We start from the raw sequence: 21,465 nt of genomic DNA on the forward strand, positions 1-21,465 counted from the left end.
AAAACGAAATCATCAAAATAGATGGTAAAATACTGAATTGATTTCCATTAAAATCATGAACTATCACAATTGTTATTTAATATTATTTTGAAGATTGCAGCTAGTGCCATAAGAATATGAAATAAAAGATCTAAATATTAGAAAAAAAAATCTTTAGTCATAAATTATATGACTGTATACCTAAAAATGTAGACTTTTTAGAAAAGAAAATGTCATAATTAATGATAGAATCTGTTAAGGTGGCTGTGAACCAGAGAAAAGGCATATTAATCAATAGCTTTTCTTTATCTGTTATATGTTTATATGTTATGTAAACAAATTAGAAAGGAAAATGAAGATATTAACATTAAAATCAAAGCTGTTAAAAGCTCTATAGGACATATGACCCAGTTTCTTCAATGAATAAATTAGAAAGAGAAAAGGTAGAGGGGAGAAATGCAGATTAAAAGAGACTTAAGAGGTATCAACGAATTATGATGTAAGATCTTTTGGATCCTAATTGTAAAAATTTATCGAGGGAAATGTTGAGAATAGGAGAAATTATTAAGAAATTACTTTTGGAGTTCCACTTCTGCACTTCTGTTTAGGATGTGGAAATCTATAAGAGAATGTCACTCCCATCCCAGTAATAAGAAAAGGCCAGGAAACTACAGCATAACTTTAAAAAAAAACCATCTGAGGTCACAGGAAATAAAGTGAATTCCAAAGAGTCTCAAGGCAAGACAGGACACAAACCATCTCACCTTTAGCAGAGCACAGGAGAAAGAGGATGCTTCCATACAGGTGAATAATAAGAAGTCACATAAGAGTTTTAAACATTCTTAAAGACCAAGTATAGCCTATTATGATAGTTTTAAATTGCTTGGAGTCCCAGATATGAAGGGCACATTCCAAGTTATTTCCCATAGGCTCCACTGGGTACTCACAAGAAAGACTGGAAAAAGAGAGAGAGAGACTTGGTGGTGCTGACATGCAGGAAATGATCAACTCCTGCCAAGAGATAAGCCTGAAACCCTTCTAGTTCCCCAAACATTTCTTTCATAGGAAACAAAAGCCTTAAGCTCCTGGATGATTGAGCTTCAAACCTTCTCATCCCTAGGATCCAGGCAGAGGTCCACTGCTTCTGAAATAGGGGTTGAAGTAAAAACTCTCTGTCCCTGGACAAAGAGTAGGAAACCTTGGGCCCAGAATCCTACACCAATACTGAACAGACCTGCTGCCACTAGAAAAGGGTCAAGTACCTAATAATAGAGGTCTATTTTGTCTCACAGACATGCAGTAACTGCTGAAACCTGTGAATGCAACAGAAACGCTGAAAAATCTCCTCCATCTCCCCATTATCACTTTCAGTACATAGTAAAAATATCCCACTACCAGAAGAATTTGAAGCCTGTGATACATTGATATACTGAAGATTATAACAGAAACAATAAAATCCAAACCCAGCTCAACTCCTGACTATATTTAATGTAACTTTGCACACTAATGCCCTGAGAGAAGAAGAGGTATGCCCATTTCTGTGTATAAATATTATTTACCTGAGTCTCTACTGTTCTTATATACATACAGTCCAGCATTCAGTGAAAAATTATGACATGCAAAAATCAAGAAAGAGTAAACCATTGCTTTATCAAAAGACAAAGCAATCAACAGAACTAGAGTTAGAAAATAACCAGTTATTGGAACTATCAGACAGAAAGTTTACAATAACTATGTTTAATATGTTAAATGATCTAATGGAAAAGATAAACAACAGATATAAACAGATCAGGAATTTCATCAAAGAGATGAAAATTATTTAAAAAGAGTCAAAGAGAAATACTAGAAATAAAAACTACAATATCAGAGATGAAGAAATCCTTCACTGGGCTCAGCAAAAGACTGGACACAGCTCAGGAAAGAATTAATGATATGCCAATAGAGATTATCTTGACTGAAACACAAAAAGAATAAAGAGTAAACAAAACCAAATAGTGCATGTAAGGGCTCTGAGACAACACATGGTCACAAATTATCTAACATTATGTAATTAGAGTCTCAGAGGAGAGGAGAGAATAAGGAAAGAGAGATATTAGAAGAGGTAATGGCAGAGAATTTTCTAAAATTAATGAAAAACAACAGATCCAAGAATCTCAAAGAATCCTAAGCAGGGTTTAAAAAAAAAATACATGTACCTATACATTTTATTAAACTGTTAAAAACAAAAGATAAAAAGAAAATGTTGAAGCCAGCCAGAGGTGGAAAGTAGGCGAAATTTAAATACAGAGCAATGGTGATAAGAATTAGAGCCGACTTCTTGGAAACTGTGCAAGCCAGAAGACAACGGTGTGACATCTTTAAAATAGTGAAAGAAGAAATTATTTTTTTAACATTTTAGGTGTGATAATGGTACTACAGTTTTATATATATATATATATATATATATATATATAATATTTTTTTTTCTTTTTTTCCCTCATACTTATAAGATTCACACTAAGGATTGCTTCACAATAATCAGAGGGGAGGGCTCCTCTTGTGGATGAAGGTAGAGATAAAGTAAGATTGACCAGGAGTTGATGATGGTTGAAACTATGTGATGAACACACGGGAATCTGATATATTTCCTCTCTCTCTCTCTCTCTCTCTCTCTCTCTAAAAGAAGAAGAAATGGGCAGAAGACGTGAAGGTGTCATAGCACATATCCCACTAGGTTTCTCTGATTTTTTTTTTTTTTTTTTTTTGCCTCTAACTCTTTCACCAGCCTTTCATTCACAGTGGACTCACAGGTCCCCAAACTAGGGTCACAGAGTTCTGCAGCCACCCTCTCCAGTAACACCAACCCAATAAAGCCTACCAGTGCCAAAGCTCTCTTCTCCACACAGAGAGCACCGGCCTGAGTCCATCAAATTTGAGAAGAATCTCCATCCAGCTGGGGTCTCATACACAGGGACCTTCATTGATTTGGCCACTCTGAAAAATGAAATTCGAGGCAACAGTTAATTCATATTTCTCCTTTCCTTTTTTTTTCCTCAGCACATAAGGAAGTCTTTAAGATCTGTTACTGCCATAACTAGATTTTAGAACATCCTGAACAACATGGACAGTTTTCAAGATGTCAAGCCATAAGGTAGAGAATGATAAATAGCCTATTCCAACGGTACTCAATTTTGCTTTCCCCATAATATAGAAGATGTTCAGTTAATGTATAGCGTATTCTCACATTTATGTTTCACTTCTATATATATTCCTTTATCTTGGTGGTAAGATCCCAGTTGGGGAATCTCAGAATTTAAATTAAGGTGGTATTTGGGTGCAAACACTTTGGAATATTGTTTGACAGTATCTACTAAAGATGAATATACACATATCCTATGAACCAGCAATTCAATTCCTAGAAGTTAATACTAACGATGTAGTAGACACTGTGGTACACTGCTCAGCTTCACCTCCAACACGCACACGCGCACACACACACACATTTTAGGACTTTTAGGACTGGAACACTCTACCAGCTTCTAGGAATGTTAATGGCTTCTAGGAATGGTGACAGCTCACGGATGTGGCCCCCACTCTCTGCTAAAGAGAGATGTCTCACTCAAAATCATGCTCCCTTCCTTGGGTCAATCCACATCCAATGCCTGGCAAATGAGAGATGTATAAAGGTCTAGGCTTCTTGCCCCTATTTGGCACAACTCTGTAGGGCCGTTTCAGCTCCAACTTCTCTGTCTGATCCTCCTTCCTCACTCCCCCATAGGTATTGCTCTTGAAGGAAACTTTGATCTTGATGGCAGAAAGGAATAAAGTTCCTGCAAGCGAATCTATCTCAGAGCTGCTTCCTGGGGAGCCCAGCAGGTGACATTACTCAACAGAGTATGTACACAAGATTTTTTAAAAAATGATCATAGAATCACAATTGGTAATAACTGAAACAAAAGTCCATCAAAGTAGAAGGGACAAATGATTTGCAATATATAATGCAATAGCATAAATTTCATTGAACAAACTAGTGCTACGTGCAACAACTTGAATGAATCTCACAAACATAATATCACGTGAAAGAAACCAGTATCAAAGGAATACACACTATACAGTTCCATTTAGATAAAATTTAAAAACAGCTAAAACTAAGCTTTACTGTCAAAACTCAGGCTCAGAGGACCCAGAAGGTCAAGTATTTTGTTCAAGATCTCACAGAGATAAGAGGCAAAGCTAGATTCTGGACCCAAGTCTGCTTAATTTCTGTCCATGTTCCATTCCACTACACGATGCTGTCTCCCCAAATGTTTTAGTGCTTCAAGACATATACAAACCTCAAAGTTGGCTGGGGAATGAGCTGCTGCCACAGACACTGGCCTGAAGAGTTTCATCAGCCCCACATGGAGGCAACCCAAAGAGAAAAACATCAAATGCCTGCCACCAGCAAGGTTTAGTCCTTTGATGACTATAGGTGCAGAAGGTGACCATGGAGAGGAACCAGTGAGGGTATCTCGGTGAAGAAGAGGAAGAAAAATGCACATAGGACAAAGGACACGATGTAATAGTGATTTCTTTAGGTTTGTTTTGTGGCCACCTAGAGGAAAAAATATCTAGAACTCTTGCCAGAGGAACATAACACTTCTCTTTCCATTGAACCCAAATGTAATTAATGTGCTCACAATCTTGAAAAAACTGTGTGCCAAGTCTCTTTCAAGTTTGCTTTGAGGGACTTCCCTGGTGGCACAGTGGTTAAGAATCCACCTGCCAATGCAGGGGACATGGGTTCCATCCCTGGTCCGGGAAGATCCCACATGCCGTGGAGCAACTAAGCCCATATGCCACAACTACTGAGCCTGCGCTCTAGAGCCCGCGAGCCACAACTACTGAGCTCGCGTGCTGCAGCTACTGAAGCCCGCACACCTAGAGCCCACAGAGCCCACAACAAGAGAAGCCACCGCAATGAGAAGCCCATGCACCGCAACAAGGAGTAGCCCCCGCTCGCTACAACTAGAGAAAGCCCCCACGCAACAATGAAGACCCAACGCAGCCAATAAATAAATAAATAAATAAACAAAGGTTCAACTTAAAAAAAAATGTCTTAAAAAAAAAGTTTGCTTTGAAAACAAGCACCTTTTGGATGCTTGGGTGTTACATCAAATGTTCTCTTTTCCTCAGTAGTCTAAGAAAGATATACAATCATGTTTACATCCTGGTAGGAATAATGAAATAAATCCTCTCCAAATTGGAGAGCAAAGGTAAGCTTTCACAGCCATTAATTTAAGGTCAGAAGCTCAAGGAAGGAGAAATCATTCACACTGAAGCCTTCTAGGGCAGCGCATAATAAAGCCGGGGTCAAAATTAATTTAGCTAAAATGAACGCATAAGATTACGAAATAGAATATGCAACATGGGGCAGAGGTGAGGGTAAGAGAGAGGCTAGAGGGTGTGGGGATATATATTCTCTGGCCAAAACATTCTTGTTGGTTCAAAGCCAAGTTGGCAGAACTGAAAGGAGGGGAGAGGATTTCCCCAGCTCACCCTTCTCAGCTGACCACTGTCAGGAGGTCATCAGGCTGAAGGCTGAGGCTGGATTTTAAAGGACCGGATACTTTTATGACTATGAGCCACATCTGCAGCTGTACAAGCTAAGATAACAATATGGGTAATTAAATTCCCGGATCCTGAGCATGAGTTGATGTGTCCTACAGTCAGAAAGGAATGCCCCTCCCTTCTCCTTCTACTGAACTTGGGACCCATCCCAAGCATAACATTCAGCAGATACCAGGCTCTAGACTGGTTTTTGGCAGGAGGCCCCAGTGGAGTCTCTGGTACAAAAGCTAAAAATGAAGCAGCTCATGCTGAGGGTCTGCACCCCTCTCCTCGACTACCACCACCATGTGTCAGAGACAAACAAAACTCACTTTCTAGGAAAGACCAGCATATGAAGGAAAAGAAAGAAAATGAATCTGGGCCACAGTTTTCCTGCAGATGGGAGTGAGCCTTGGTAGCCGAAACAAAACAAAACAAAACAAACCATGGTGGGCTTCCCTGGTGGTGCAGTGGTTGAGAGTCCGCCTGCCGACGCGGGGGACGCGGGTTCGTGTCCCGGTCCAGGAAGATCCCACATGCCGCGGAGCGGCTAGGCCCCATGAGCCAGGGACAGAGCCTGCGCGTCCGGAGCCTGTGCTCCGCAACGGGAGAGGCCACAACAGTGAGAGGCCCGCGTACCGCAAAAAAAACAAAAAACAAAACAAAACAAAAAAAACATGGTGGATATAAGCTTCTTAGTGTGGATTTTAAAACCTCTAAAAATGTGGCTTCAGGTTGGAAATAGCCTCAACCTATCTTGCCAATACTTTCTCCCATGATACTCCCCATATGCTGCTAAAAACTGAACCATCTCTTATTTTCTAAATATGCTCTTGCATTGTTGTTGTTGCTTTTTACAAGTCCTTCTTTACGCTTTTCATATTACCTGGATTAATCCTCCTTTCCAATCTCTCTCAAAATACTTCACTTTGCTTCAAAACCTATCTTAAATGCCCTGCCATCATGAATCCTGTGGCAAAGGCTGCTAGTGGTCAACAAAAGTATCTTTTCCTGGACACACAGCTGGACTACACTTCCCAACCTCCCACGAGGTTCACTGTGGCCACATGCTGAGTTCTAGCCAACGGAACCCCAGTGGAGACAATGCACACGCTTTTCAAATCTGGTTATTAAAATTTCCCATCCTCCATGCTCTTTCTCCTTCTGCCAGTCTAATGTGGACAAGCCCAGCAATCCTAGAAGCCACATGTTGAAGACGGTGGACCTACAAGTTGGAAGGATCTGGATCTCTGAATCACCATTTGGAGCACAATTAGTCACCAATCAGGAACACTTGTTTTTAACTTCTAATGACTGAGAAATAACCTCTTGCCATGTTTGAGCCATTGTACACTTTGGGATTAGTTCTGTAGCACCAGCTCCATTATCGTAACAAATACAATTCTTTTTTCATTGCCGTTATCAATCCAAAGTAACCCTTCCTGCCCTAGGCTTCCTCTCTTGGTAGGGGGTTTTTATGTTCACATTGTCACTGTATATGTTGTTACCTTCTTAACACTCTCCCTCCACACACAGATACCACCACTACAACCACCAGTGTGTTAGTTCTTTGAGGGCAGGGGCTGCATCTTATATGCCTTTATAGCTCTTCAATGTCTAGGATAACATAATACCTTGTCAGACTTGCCCTCAATAAATTCTGCATGACTTCAGTTGACTAATATCTATTGTTTAAGGAGTATTGTCGAACAGCAAGGGGAAAAGTATCTCTATTTTATGGTCTTTTCTCATTGTAGGTTCCTTATATTATATTAAGAAATAAGTAATTTCTGCATGTTTTATTTAAATTAGTCATTTTGAGCAAAGAGAATTTCTCCAGGTATTAATTGGTGGGGCTATCAGGATAAGACAAAGGCAATTTCTTGAAAATAAAGATGTTACAGAATTAGGGCAGTGAATATATGAGAGTCAAAAGTCTGAGAAACAGAAGGACAAATTATTTCTATTTTACCAGTCTGGTGGTCGCCTTACCCTCATGTGCTCAAACAAGATAACAGATACAAAAGCATCCTGAAAGATCCCTAAAAGCTCACTACATGTAGAGGTGCCAGCACACCCACCTTTGCACCTCCCGCATCCAGCGCCGTGCATGCCCACAGTAGGTATTAAAATGTGTATTAACTTAATTACACAGTACTACATCAGTGTATGTGACAATATTCTACTGGAATACCAACAGTTACTAATGACTCTCTTTTACCTTGCGAGAGAACAGCCAAATAAAAAATGACTAATTATATCAAGTACATGAGGCAGCATCAGCTACTCTTGGAATTCTACTTTAAGAAAGTTCCAATAGATTTTAAAAGGACAAGATCCAGGTCGCTCTTCCTTTAATTTATCTTCAAACATCCACTTTCTTAAGAGCTGAGCACACCTCTTGGTTCTATTTTCTACATACTGAACTCTCAGTCCCTTCTTAAAAAGCCTCCATCTACATAGATTAGGAGATATCTGTATCACATATATCCAACAAAAGACTTATACGTGGTTTATATGTAAAAACTCCTACAAATCAGTAAAAAAGGCAGATAACCTTTAAAACATGGGCAAAAATCTTGATTAGGCACTTTACAAAAGAGGATATTCACAACCCACAAAATGAAAAGACAACCTATGGAATGGGAAAATGTATTTGCAAACCCTATATCCAATAAGGGATTAATATCCAAAATATATAAGGAATGCTTACAACTCAATAGCAAGAAAACAAACAATCTAATTTTTAAAAAATGGTTAAAGGGTCTAAATAGGAAAATAAATTTTTCTGAAGAAGACACACAAATGACCAAGAGGTACATGAAAAGATGCTCAACATCACCAATCATCAGAGAAGTGCAAATCAAAACCACAATGAGATATCACCTCACACCTATTATTGGGTTTTTAGCCAACCTGACAGAATGGCTATTATCAAAAAGACAAGAGATAAGAGAGCCAGTGTGGATGTGGAGAAAAGGGAACACTTGTGCAGTGTTGGTGGGAATGTACACTGGTACAGTCACTATGGAAAATAACATGGAGGTCCTCTCCTCAAAAAATTAAAAAAGAACTATCATATGATCCAGTAATCACACTTCTAGATATTTATCCAAAGGAAATGAAAACAGGATCTCAAAAGGATATCTGTACTCCTATGTTCATTGCATCATTATACACAATAGCCAAGATACAGAAACAACCTACATGTCCAATGACAGATAAATGGATAAAGAAGATGTGGTATATAAATACAATGAATATTACTCAGCCATAAAGAAAGAAGGAAATTCTGCTATTTGCAACAACATGAATGAAACTGGAGGGCATTCTGCTAAGTGAAATAAGCCAGAGAGAGAAAACCAAATACTGTAAGGTATCACTTAAATGTGGAGTCTAAAAAAAAAAAAAGCTGAATTCATAGAAATGAAGAGTAGATTGGTGGTTGCCAGGGACTGGGGTGGGGAGGTGGAATGGGGAGATGGTGGTCAAAGGGTACAAATCTCCATTTATAAAATAAACAAGTTCTAAAGATGTCTGTATGTGTATAACTGAGTCACTTTGCTGTACAGCAGAGATTGGCACAGCATTGTAAATCAACTATTCTTCAATAAAAAATTAAAAGATAAATAAGTTCTGAAGATCTAATGTACAGCACGGTGACTATAGTTATTAACATGTACTGTGTACTTGAAATTTGCTGAAAGCAGAATTCCCACTAAAAAAACTATGTGAGGTGATGAATGAGTTAATTAACTTGATTGTGATAATCATTTCACAATGTCTATCAGTATCAAATCATCACGTCGTATATTTTAAATATATTATAGCTTTATCTGCCAATTATATCTCAATAAAGCTGGAAAAAAATAACCAAAAAAGCTAGTCATTGGTGACAGAAGTCAGGATAGAGGTTATCTCTGGGGAGGAGGGGGAGGTAGTGATTGGAATGGGGATCGAGGGAGCTTCAGGAATGCTGTTCTGTTTCTTGATCTACAATGGTAGTTACATGGGTGTGTGGTCTTTGTAAAAAGTCCTTGAGCTACGCATGAGATGTGCCTTGTTAAATATACATTATGCTTCATTTAACATTTATTTATTTATTTTTAAATAGACCTTTACTGGAGTATAATTGCTTCACAATACTGTGTTAGTTTCTGTTGCACAACAAAGTGAATCAGCCACATGCATACCCATGTCCACATATCTCCTACCTCTTGAGCCTCCCTCGCATCCACCCTATCACACCCCTGTAGGTCATCGCAAAGCACCGAGCCGATCTCCCCGTGCTATGCGGCTGCTTCCCACCAGCTATCTATTTTACACTCGGTAGTGTATATATGTTCATGTTACTACTCTCACTTCGCCCCAGCTTCGCCCTCCCACGCCATGTCCTCAAGTCCATTCTCTATATCTACCGCTTTATGCCTGCCCTGCAACAAGGTTCATCAGTACCATTTTTTTTTTTTAGATTCCATATATATGCGTTAGCATACAGTATTTGTTTTTCTCTTTCTGACTTACTTCACTCTGTATGACAGTCTCTAGGTCCATCCACCTCACTACAAATAACTCAATTTCATTTCTTTTTATGGCTGAGTAATATTCCATTATATATATGTGCCACAACTTCTTTATCCATTCACCTGTCAATGGACATTTAGGTTGGTTCTATGTCCTGGCTATTGTCTATAGTTCTGCAATGAACATTGTGGTACATGTCTCTTTTTGAATTATGGTTTTCTCTGGGTATATGCCCAGTAGCGGGATTGCTGGGTCATATGGTAGTTCTATTTGTAGTTTTTTAAGGAACCTCCATACTGTTTTCCATAGTGGCTGTATAAATTTACATTCCCACCAACAGTGCAGGAGGGTTCCCTTTTCACCACACCCTTTCCAGCATTTATTGTTTCTAGATTTTTTTGATAATGGCCATTCTGACCAGCATGAGGTGATATCTCATTGTAGTTTTGATTTGCATTTCTCTAATAATTAGTGATGCTGAGCATCTTTTCATGTGCCTCTTGGCCATCTATGTCTTCCTTGGTGAAATGTCTATTTAGGTCTTCGGCCCATTTTTTATCTGGATTGTTTCTTTTTTTGATATCGAGTTCCATAAGCTGTTTTATTTAAAAGAAAAAACCCCTGTAGTATTTACGACTGAGTACATGTTTAAATTAGCCTTATTTACATCATCCCAGGAAATAAACTACTGAAGATGGAGTTTAATAGCATTCTGGACATGCTGGTTAAGGTCTGGTAGACATGGAACAAAACTGCCTGCAAGTTTGTCCCCTAGTGTTTTCACATGGATGAGTTCACTCCCAGATCCCTTCTTTGATATCTGGCACTGCTGGCTGGAGCTGCTCTGAGGTAAAAGGCTTATGTGAGTTTGCACTTTAAATGCATTTCTAAGGCAGCCTACTCAGCTCACCAATAAGAATTAAGCAGAGTTCAACTAGGCCTTGTTTTCTAATACCAATCTCAAAGTTCACTCCTTCCTCATCCTTTGAGTGGAGCAACTCACACTTTCAGGTAAAATAAATATAAAACATGAGGCTGTCACAATAAGATGACCACAAAAGTTTTTCAACCATATACATAAATATTAATATATGTCAACTTTAGCAGCGAGCTGCTTGTTCCTGGGGCCAGTAGTATCTCAGCCTGGTCTAAACCTCAAAACTCACATACTAAATAACACCTCCCTTGCCTGTCTTATCGGGGAAGTCATAAGGATCCAATGAGATGGTATAAAAAGAAAAGAAAGTGCTCTAACAACTGTGAAATGTCCTACGGTATTACAACACTAGTACTGTTCTGGGTATTGGAACTTTCACTTAATCCAAAGGGAAATGGACATATCATTTAAAGAATATTTATTTTTTTTAAAAAAGCAAAATATAACTATGTTTCATGCTCCCTAAAAAATTCTAGATTTGGGGCAATTGTAAAACAAACAAAGGGGGACCCCAAACCCAGGGGCTTTTGCTGCTTTATCTAAAAGCTTCTGTACTTTCATTTTAGGTAAGTGTTACAGAGGAAAACAGGATCCTTCCCAATTAGATTTTAAGTTTTGTTAGGAAACATAAGGCAGGCATATTTCTGAGGATGTTCACTTAAAAGAAAAAATTTGGCTTTGGACTTGCACCAAAGATCCAAGAGAAAAATACGTAAAATTGAAAGAATCACAGGTTCACTCTCTTAAGCTCGCAAATACTCGGGAACCCTATGTCTGGGAATCAACAAGTGTCTATGTTTACCATCTTGATGCTTGAGAACTCTGATGTAAATTGTTCCTGGTTCTAATTATTTTCAAAAAAGAAAAACTGTTGAGGGGCTAGGGCTGGCAAATATTAAGCCCCAAGTGTTCCAGTTAAGCTGAGAGATAAAGAAAAGACTGACTGTCAGCTGTCCTTCAGATTCCCATGAGATTGCTCCCTGAAGAGCAAAAAGTGAAGCATCTTCTTGTCTTTTTGTTTTGCTTTGAATTTTAAAGTATGTTGACACCTTACTGAAGCTTTTTTAAAAGCCTATATAATACCCTTGGAAGATTTAGAATCAATTCCTTTACAACTGTAGACAAAAAGTAGTAAATACTAACTGATGTGACAGCTCTAACCCAGGAGATAAAACATCTCACTAAACAAAGCTTCTCTTTCTTAAAACCTTCTGTGTTTCCTCTTCTGGATTCAATCAGCATCTTTTCCTGGATGGTATTAAAAAATCTTATTGCTCTTATGTCATAAAACAGGAGAAATGGGACATCTGGGCATGGAACATTAAATAAATATACAGCGGCTGTAAAATGATACTCGTTTTTTTTTTTTTTTTTTTTTTTTTTTTTGGCGGTACGCGGGCCTCTCACTGTTGTGGCCTCTCCCGTTGCGGAGCACAGGCTCCGGACGCGCAGGCTCAGTGGTCATGGCTCACGGGCGCAGCCGCTCCGCGGCATGTGGGATCTTCCCGGACCGGGGCACGAACCCATGTCCCCTGCATCGGCAGGCAGACTCTCAACCACTGCGCCACCAGGAAAGCCCGATACTCGTTTTAAAGGAAGAACAAAACCCAGAGAAAAGAAGTATTTGTGTAATGCTACATCACCATTCTATGGGTAATACCATGAGCAGAGGTAAACATTAAAATATCATGTCATTATCACTTTTCTCAAAGATCTGTGGCTTAATGTATGACCCAGTTTGCCGTTTCCTGGGAAGTCATGTCAAGTCATCAGGCAGCCATCCCTAAATGGGCTCTGAGAAAACGAGTATTTATCAAGGGACACAGAAGCACCCACCCCAACTGAAAGATATCACATATTCAAGGCTGCACTTACCCTTCCAGGATGTCCATCCTTACTCAGGATTGGGTTTAATTTTGCTGATAAGTATAAAGAAAGCTCATGCCACATTAATTTATCTTTTTAAAAAGTTTTGATTTAATAAGACATAGTTATGTGGAAAGAAACTATTGGAGAAGTTGATGTCCTTTTGTGGGAAATGATGTTTACAGCACAAGGTAAAGCTGAGTGGACAGGAAAGGTAGGCAGACGTGCACTGCCGTGGAATCAAGTCCAAACACCTTTGCGTGGACGAGAGGATGGACTCTGAATTCTGACTGCCTGAGTCCCCACCCAGCTCCACCCCTTCTTGGCTGAGTGACCTTGGCCAAGTTACTTAAACTCAATAAGCCCAGCTCTTTCACCTGTGAAATGTAATAACACTGAATCTCCTTATTCAGGGAGGACTAAATGGGGTGACCCTTGGGAAGCCCCAAACATTCAGAGAAGTGCACGGACAGCAGCAACAGCTGTTAGCATTGTTACCTCTCCAGCTGCTGCTTCCTGCATTTCCCTCTATCCTCCTGCCAGAGCACACTGCTATTTTGGTAGAGCCTCCTTAAAGCACTATGCGGCTTCAGTTCCTGGCACACATAGTTCACATAGATGGGGATACTCTTCATATCAGTTAGAGTCCCAACAGGAATAGATGACACACTCAAATTGAGTAATTTGAGGAGAGTTTAACACAGGTGCTGGGCTTTCCCGGTGGCGCAGTGGTTAAGAGTCCACATGCCAATGCAGGGGACACAGGTTCGATCCCTGGTTCAGGAAGATCCCACATGCCGCAGAGCAACTAAGCCCATGCGCCACAACTACTGAGCCTGCGCTCTGGAGCCCGTGATCCACAACTACTGAGCCCACACGCTGCAACTACTGAAGCCCATGCACCTGGAGCCCGTGCTCCGCAACAAGAGAAGCCACTGCAATGAGAAGCCCGCACACTGCAACCAAGAGTAGCCCCCGCTTGCCGCAACTAGAGAAAGCCCGTGTGCAGCAACGAAGACCCAACACAGCCAAAAATAAATAAATTTACAAAACCAAAACACAGCTGCTATTTACGCAGGTGTGGGCAGTGGAGAAGGGGAGCACGATGGACAGTACAGTACCCCAGGGCAAGTAACATCAGGGCGAGCATTACACCACCCCCAGTCTCATTCCTGGAACCAGAGACGGAGCTGCGTGAAGAGGGCTGCCTGGCAGGAGCCATGACCTTCAGAGGAGACATGTTGCCAGCCCATAGAAAACCGTCAAGGAGAGAAATCAATTCCTGACCCCATTCTCCTCCAGCTGCCTGACATCTGTAGTGCCCCCAATTGTCCAAACCCAACTGAAATCAGGAGGGAAGATGAGCCAGTTGATACAGTCCATAGAGGTCAGCCTGTGGGACAGAGTGTAGGGAGAGAGTGGAGAGGCATCCCGGGGCACATGGAAGATACCCAGCACTCTTTTCATCCAGCCCCCTACACTCAGGCTATTTCGACTATCCAGGTCAATGTGTCCAGTCCCTTCTTTGTGCTGCCACAGGAAACCCTACCAATTACACACTCAGCACAGGTTATTGCATTAGATGTTGGGACAGCTGACTGCCTCTAATCTGTGAGCCCCTGGAGGGTAAGGGCTCTGACTGGCACAGAGCAAGTACTTAATGACATTTGTTAATTCCATGCAAACATTGTGGGCTCCATCGGAACACAGACTTCTCCTACATGGGTACAAACGTCATTTAGATTCCAGAACTAAGTCCTTCAAATACCAGAGGGAGCAAGTACATGAGACCATTGAAAGCTCAGGATAAAATTAAGTTACGGTGGATGAACTTCCACGTGGAATTAATTACAAAGAGTTGGCTGAAAAGATTGATAGGCAATCCAGGCAGTCCAGGGGCAGGGCCAGTGAGGGTGACTGACAGCAGGGCTCTCTGCTATCTAAATCTGGTCCTGGGGTTCTGTCCCTAGGGAGGCAGTAGGGGAAGAGGAAGGAGATGGGGAAAGCAGCTGTTTGCATTCAGGGTGACCCATGCAGTGGGACAGACTCTCTCTCAGAGGGCCTAGTGGTCTCTGGAGGACGGGGACCAAAATAGGTTGGTGAGAACACACAGTTCCTGAAATTAATTGAAGAAGTAGAGTGTCCGTGGGGAATTACAATGCTTCTCAACTGTTCTTTCCCCCTTTTCAGAGACTGAGGCACGGAAATGTTTCTCTGTGTGGATCCATTCCGTGTTTTTGGCTGATTGCTGGGCCTAATTGGGGACCCACAGAGGAGGGACAGGGTCAGCAGAGGACACGGTGGCTTCTGGGCATTGAGAACCACTGTAGGGGCATAGTCTCCTGTGAGAGGAACAATTCTCTTCAGGTCAAGACACCACTTCCTGCGGTGAAGGGATGATACAGATGAGTGGAGAGGTAGAAGCACTGCCTTTTCCATCGGCCCAGGCTGCAGCCCAAGCAGTGCCCTGGGGCTAAAGGTACTACATCATCTTTGAGACCCAATAATTTCCAGCTTTCAAAAAAGCGTGGTAGCACACTACTTTTCTTAGAAGAGAGCACTTTAATGCACCTGTGAAAACACTGTCATAACAAATATTTAAATGTAAGTGTCCTCAGCGTGAACATTGCCCCGTTGGAATGCGGGGCCCTTACACAATGCACAGCCTGTGCAACTGGATGCAGAAGCTCTCCATCAGTTTCACCTGCGTGTAGCCAGAGCAGAAGCTATGACTCTCAAGTCCCTTAAACACGTTCCTGGTGTAGCAAGGGGTGGATCACACCCTGCCCAATGGTCCTATGACTCAGGGTGGACCCTAAAGCCTTTTGCAGTCTTTGGACTGTTGAAGACACAACTTTAAACAGCACATTTTCTTTTCCTCCAACCGTATGCCCTACCCAATAGCATTCAGAAGTGGTGAACTCTGTGAGTGTGCATGTGTGGGTGAGGCCTCAACCCATATCATACCAACCATATTAAAATATATCTACATCTCACATAAAAACTGACTTCTTGCTTTAAAAGAATCTTGAAAGGATTTTTATAATTTTGTTTTTGAAATGAGGCTACAAGTCACTCAATTAACTATTGACAAGATTTCTCATCTATCATGTACACTTGGGAATCCTTTCAAAATGAGAAAATACATACTACAAATTATTTTCAAGTGTTGACTACTTGGATACTAAATTTAATAATAAAGTGACAAAATGTTACATTTTTACATTAAACTAAGCAGTTACTCATGTCGATGTTTCAGTTTTCTTCATTTTGGAGTTAACACCATTGACCCTCGGACAATACAGGGGTTAGGGCCACCTACCACCTGTGCAGCTGAAAATCCACATATAACTTTACAGTCGGGCCTCTGAATCCATGGTTCTGCACCTGCAGATTCAACCCATCTCCAATCATGTATTACTGTGGTAGGTATTTAGTGAAAGAAATCTGTATATAAGTGGACCCGTTTAGTTGAAACCCGTGTTGCTCAAGGATCAACTGTAATTGTTTTCAGGTCTCTATTTTTAAGGCTATGAATATCAAAGGCCCTAGGAAAGAAGCTGAGGATGCCAATGAGGGATAAAATGACCCAAGTGCATGTGGCATGTGTGTGTATGTATGTGCTTGTGTGTGTGTGGGCATGTGGGGGAGGGGTGGGCATGTGTATGCATGTGTATTGTGTGTATGAGTGTGTGTGTGTGGGTGTGGGTGTGTGGGTGTGTGTTGGGGGCAAGGGCAAGTGGTGTAACTCTTGTCAGAATCTTAGGTAGTTTCTTGCACAATAAGGTTTCGGGGAGAATGCTTCATCTTCTCCTTCACTTTATCCCCACCACATTCTGCATATACTATACTTATTTTCAGCAGGTCCTACAAATTTATTTCTGAACATTCCATCCCAGAATTCTCTCAGCCAGCTCCCATTTTCTCTGCCAATATCCAATGCAGTTAATAATGCCCATCTGGAAAGCCAGATATGGAGGCATGCAACCCCAGCACACTAACCTGGCACTGGGCTACTGACTGAGTTTCTTGGGAAAATCTCAAGGCAATGCTCCAAAAGTCAGAAGAAAAATATGGTCATTCACTTGTAACACTTTCTAGCTGGATGAAATATGACAGTTGGGGTGCTTTCCCCTAGTGAAACCAAATGTGCATATTCAACTCAAATAAAAGTAGCAAAATGACTTCCTACGATGTAAACTTTTATAAACTTAGAGTAAGATGACATCTATTGGGTATCCAGATAGTGGTTTTTCTTTTTTTTTTGTGGTATGCGGGCTTCTCACTGCTGTGGCCTCTCCCGTTGCGGAGCACAGGCTCCGGACACGCAGGCTCAGCGGCCATGGCTCACGGGCCCATCCGCTCTGCGGCACATAGGATCTTCCCGGACCGGGGCATGAACCCGTGTCCCCTGCATCGTCAGGCGGACTCTCAACCACTGCGCCACCAGGGAAGCCCCCAGATAGTGTTTTTAAAGGCCTCACCTGGCACACAGCTTGGACGAGTCTCCCTCTTCTCTTGTCTAGCTGGCGGTGCTTAATCACTCAGTTTCACAGAAGACGCCAGTGCTACCCACACTTTCTTGATAATAACAATCATCTGGGGTACTTACTAAAGGTACAGATTGCTAGGTCCCTCCACAAGAATATCTTGAATTAGTGGGTCTTGGTGTCTATACTTATAACAAGTAGTGTTTCTTATTTCTAGAAGATTCTTATTCTAGGAGGGTTTATAAAAAGCTGTGAGTGAAGACAAACTATATGCAAATGACGGTGATCCGTTAAGCAATGCAACCATATATATTTGTATGTATATATATAGACTTTGGGCAAGATAAAAACCTTTATTTACAAACATTCTATTACTTTAAAGATATATACAGAGTAAAGGATTTGGATTAAATATGACAAATATATATATGATATATATATACATATATATATGTGCGTGTATTCAAAATGCTAATAACCAAATTTTGCTGTACATATTGTACAATGTTTAAGAAGTCCTCAGAGGATATTATTCGATTGGGAGTCCAGACTTAGATTGGCATTGAACATCAGGGCTAGCCTAGATGTGAGTCTGTCTCGAGAGAATACGGAAGATGGCAATCAAACCCTGGCAGGCTGAGGTTCAGCCCTCGGCGCACCACAGCACTTGCCGCAAATGTGAGCGGGACATCTGGCCCCCTAGCCTGTAAGTACCGCACCCTCTGGAATCTGACAAGCCTGGGTTCAAAGTGCAGCTCTTATACTTTTCATCCTGTGACCCTCATAGGCCACTTATCCTCTTTTATTTGCAGTTCACATCCAAGAAACTGGAATAATAACAATACCTGCTACTGAGAGGAGTGGGTTTACTTCCCCACTCACTTCTCCTGTAGTGCTCTAGCAGTGGTCCCCAACCTTTCTGGCACCAGGGACCGGTTTTTTGGAAGACAATTCTTCCATGGACCAGGGGTGGCGTGATGGTTTTGGGGTGATTCAAGCTCATTATATTTATTGTGCACTTTATTTCTATTATTATAGAAATGCCTCAGATGCTCAGGCATTAGACCCCGGAGGTTGGGCACCCCTGCTCTAGGGAGACTGGGCAGCAGAGTGGAACAAGCTTGGGCTTCTTGGATGGAGCAACCTGGGTCAAAATCCTAACTCCATCTTTCACTAACTTTTGCTGGTAAGTCGCTGCATTTCTGTGCGTCTCAGTGTCCTCACAGGAAGAGATGGGGGTGTTTGTGACACAGTAAACATCCCAGAAAAGCAGCACAATTTGACAGGCAGAAATCCTCACCCTCCTTGGGGTAAGTGGGTCTTCTGAAGGCTTCAAAGAAAAGTGACTCATCCATTAGCGATAGCCTGCAAGGAAACAGGGGCTGCCAGAGGGGTTTGAACCTGAGAGATGGCTGTGTGGGATCGGGACCTGCCACCACCCCGCTTCCCTCCACTGTGGACTGGCACAGAGTGTTTCCTGGGAAGGTGCTGCATGGGAACTAAAAGGGCTATGACCTTGGGGGCCCCAGGGCACTCACAGCCAAGCTTGGCATCAAGGGAAAGAGTCTGTCCTCCCTTGAAGAAATACTCTGCAGTTTTACCTTCCAGGGACTCCAAAAGCTTGCAATTTCCAGATAAGCCAAGCTTTCTGCCCCCCAGGACTCAGGAATACAGCTTCCCTCACTTCAGCTAGCTAACTCTTATATGTCCTTTAAGTCTCAGTTTCTGGGAAGAACCTCCAGACCCACAGAGGTTCCTTGAAGGCAACAAGATCACCCCATCACAGGTGTCTCTTCTGCTCTCCCATAGCCTCATGCAAAACATCACTGCCCTGGCCCATCTCCTCCAGCAGCTTCAGGAGGACAAGGGCTGTGTCCTTCTCTGAAGACCAACTCCTAGCATAGGGCCAGGTACTGAACAGGTGCTTGAGGGATGTTTACTGATTGAAAAACAACCTCTGAGCTACATTCTAACAGGGTCAGGAGGGATTATCAGAAACTCAGAGGTGGGGAGATTCTACTAGGCAGAGCTCCACCTGCCTGAGAATCACTGCAGGGGACAACAGGTGCTCCTGATGGGAGTGGGTTATGCCTGTGAACAGAAAAGCAGTTTGAGAACCTCTGACCTAACCCGAGAAGAGAAGGGAGGTCTATTAATGAAATTAGCAAGGGCCCCTGGGGTACTGGATAGAAGCCTCTGGATGGGACCAGGGCTCTGCCTTGAAGGTTCGGGGGCATCAAGGGACGTCCCGTGCAGGCTTCCCTAAGTGTTCTCCCCAACACCCCCCTGGCCTGGATGATGTAGCTACCTGGTTGTCCTGGCAGCATGGCTGATGCTGGACCTGCCTGAACAGAGCGGCAGGAGTTTGAAGGAGACCCACAGTCGTGTTACTGTCCTTTTGACCTATCATGCAGGACTCTGTTTTCTGTGAAATGTAGCTCAAGCGGGTGGAATTCAAAGAAGGAAGTGAGTGTGATTAGCTGCACCGGAGGAGACAATCTATGTGCCTCCAAGTGGAAGCTCCTCCTCCTCTCAAGGCCTCTCTTTCTCTTCCCCAAACTTAGCTATCTCTTTCCCTTTGAATTCTAACCCGGAAGTGACATCAGTGCTCCTTCCTCTCCCCATCTTTGGTACCATGGCTCTAGGAGTGGAGTGTCTACTCTTGGGGAAGGGAGTTAGGGATGCGGTGGGACAGAGCGAACACTTAGCGAGCACTGACTAGTACCAGGCACCATGCTGGGTGCTTCCCTATGGTAATGCACTGACTCCTCCCAGCAATCCCACAAGGCATTATTTATCCTCCTCCTTGTGCTTCATTACCTGTTGCCTCTTCCAGAGAAAGTGCCCCAGCGCAGAGGCCCTGCGGCCGAGGTGATCTGAGCTGATGGGACCAAGGCTGAACCGGGTGTCCACCAGGTGGACAGAGCCAGACGAGACCTGTTGGCTCTTTTTTTTTTTTTTTTTGGCCGTGCAGCATGTGGGATCTTAGTTCTCTGACCAGGGTTCGAACCCGTGCCCCCCGCGTTGGAAGCACAGCACCTTAACCACTGGAGCGCCAGGGAAGTCCGTCCACCTTGCTTACTATCAGCACTGAAGAGCCCTCCGAACTGCAGTTTATTTCCGTGAAATCTCTATAGGATTGCTATCAACCCTCTTTGTCCTGGTCCTATACTTGATTCATTTCTGCCCGTGGCAACCAAAATACCTGGATTTAAACAACCATTACCACCAGACTACACACCACAAAACTGAGGTACCAAGAGATTAAGTTGTTTGTCCAACGCTGTAACAGATAAGTGGCTGGGCAGGGATTCAGGCCCTGGCCTGCCTGATTCCAGAACCTATTCTCTGTACAATGAGTTGTGCCAAGACATTCTTCAGGGCTGCTAAGAAGACTTCTGGATGTGTTTTGAATTCAAAGAAAATGTTGGTAAAAAGAGTGCTGTATCGGAGCAGCGGGAGCTATAGGAAATTCTTGCTGCAAAGAGCAGAACGATAGCTCTCTTCTGGCAGCAACAGTAATAATAGTAACGGCTAACAGGTATCAAGCATTTACTTACTATGCACCAGGCACTGTGCTAAACCCTTTAAAATGGATTTTACCGCCTTTATCTTCCCCATTTTTAGATAAGGACGTTGGGCCTCATAGAGGTTATGTAATGTGTCCGAGTTCTCAGAGCTAGGAAGAGGAAGCTCTGTGGTTCAAGGCCAGCCTCTCTGAAGTCGAGACCTCATGCTACATGGAGACAAATGCTACAGTGCAGACAAGACTCATCTGAAATCTTAAGGAAGCCGTGGTCACCTCACTGCAGCCATCATAATAATTTGTAACAGGGAGCGGGGTGAGGGGTGTCCGAATGAACATCAGGATGTATAAGTTGTGAAGTTCTCACTACAAGTCAGAAGGCCAAGTGGTGAGATAGGCTTTTAGTAAAAACGAAGAGGCCAACAGCGCTAGGCAGCGAGCACGGTCCTCCGAGGTTTTCCTCCCCTGAGCTCAGTGCCAGCAACCCCCTGTGATTTATGCTTCCGAGTGACACAGAGCTTGCAGGCACCAGCCCTGCAGTAGCGAGGAAAATGGATGGACTGCCTGGGGATGTT

The 21,465-nt window shown here is 42.5% G+C and overlaps 1 protein-coding gene across 1 annotated transcript in view; it reads right to left on the reverse strand.

Moving 5' to 3' along the window:
• Positions 1–21,465, reverse strand: part of PGM5 (phosphoglucomutase 5) — a 191,487-nt gene that overhangs the window by 72,080 nt on the left and 97,942 nt on the right. The window contains exon 7 of the mRNA XM_060014655.1: positions 2,837–2,952. Coding sequence (XP_059870638.1) covers positions 2,837–2,952 — 116 coding nt within the window. The remainder of the gene's footprint in view (positions 1–2,836; positions 2,953–21,465) is intronic.

Source organism: Delphinus delphis, chromosome 6, assembly GCF_949987515.2.
Source record: "Delphinus delphis chromosome 6, mDelDel1.2, whole genome shotgun sequence".
Classification (NCBI taxonomy): Eukaryota; Metazoa; Chordata; class Mammalia; order Artiodactyla; family Delphinidae; genus Delphinus; species Delphinus delphis.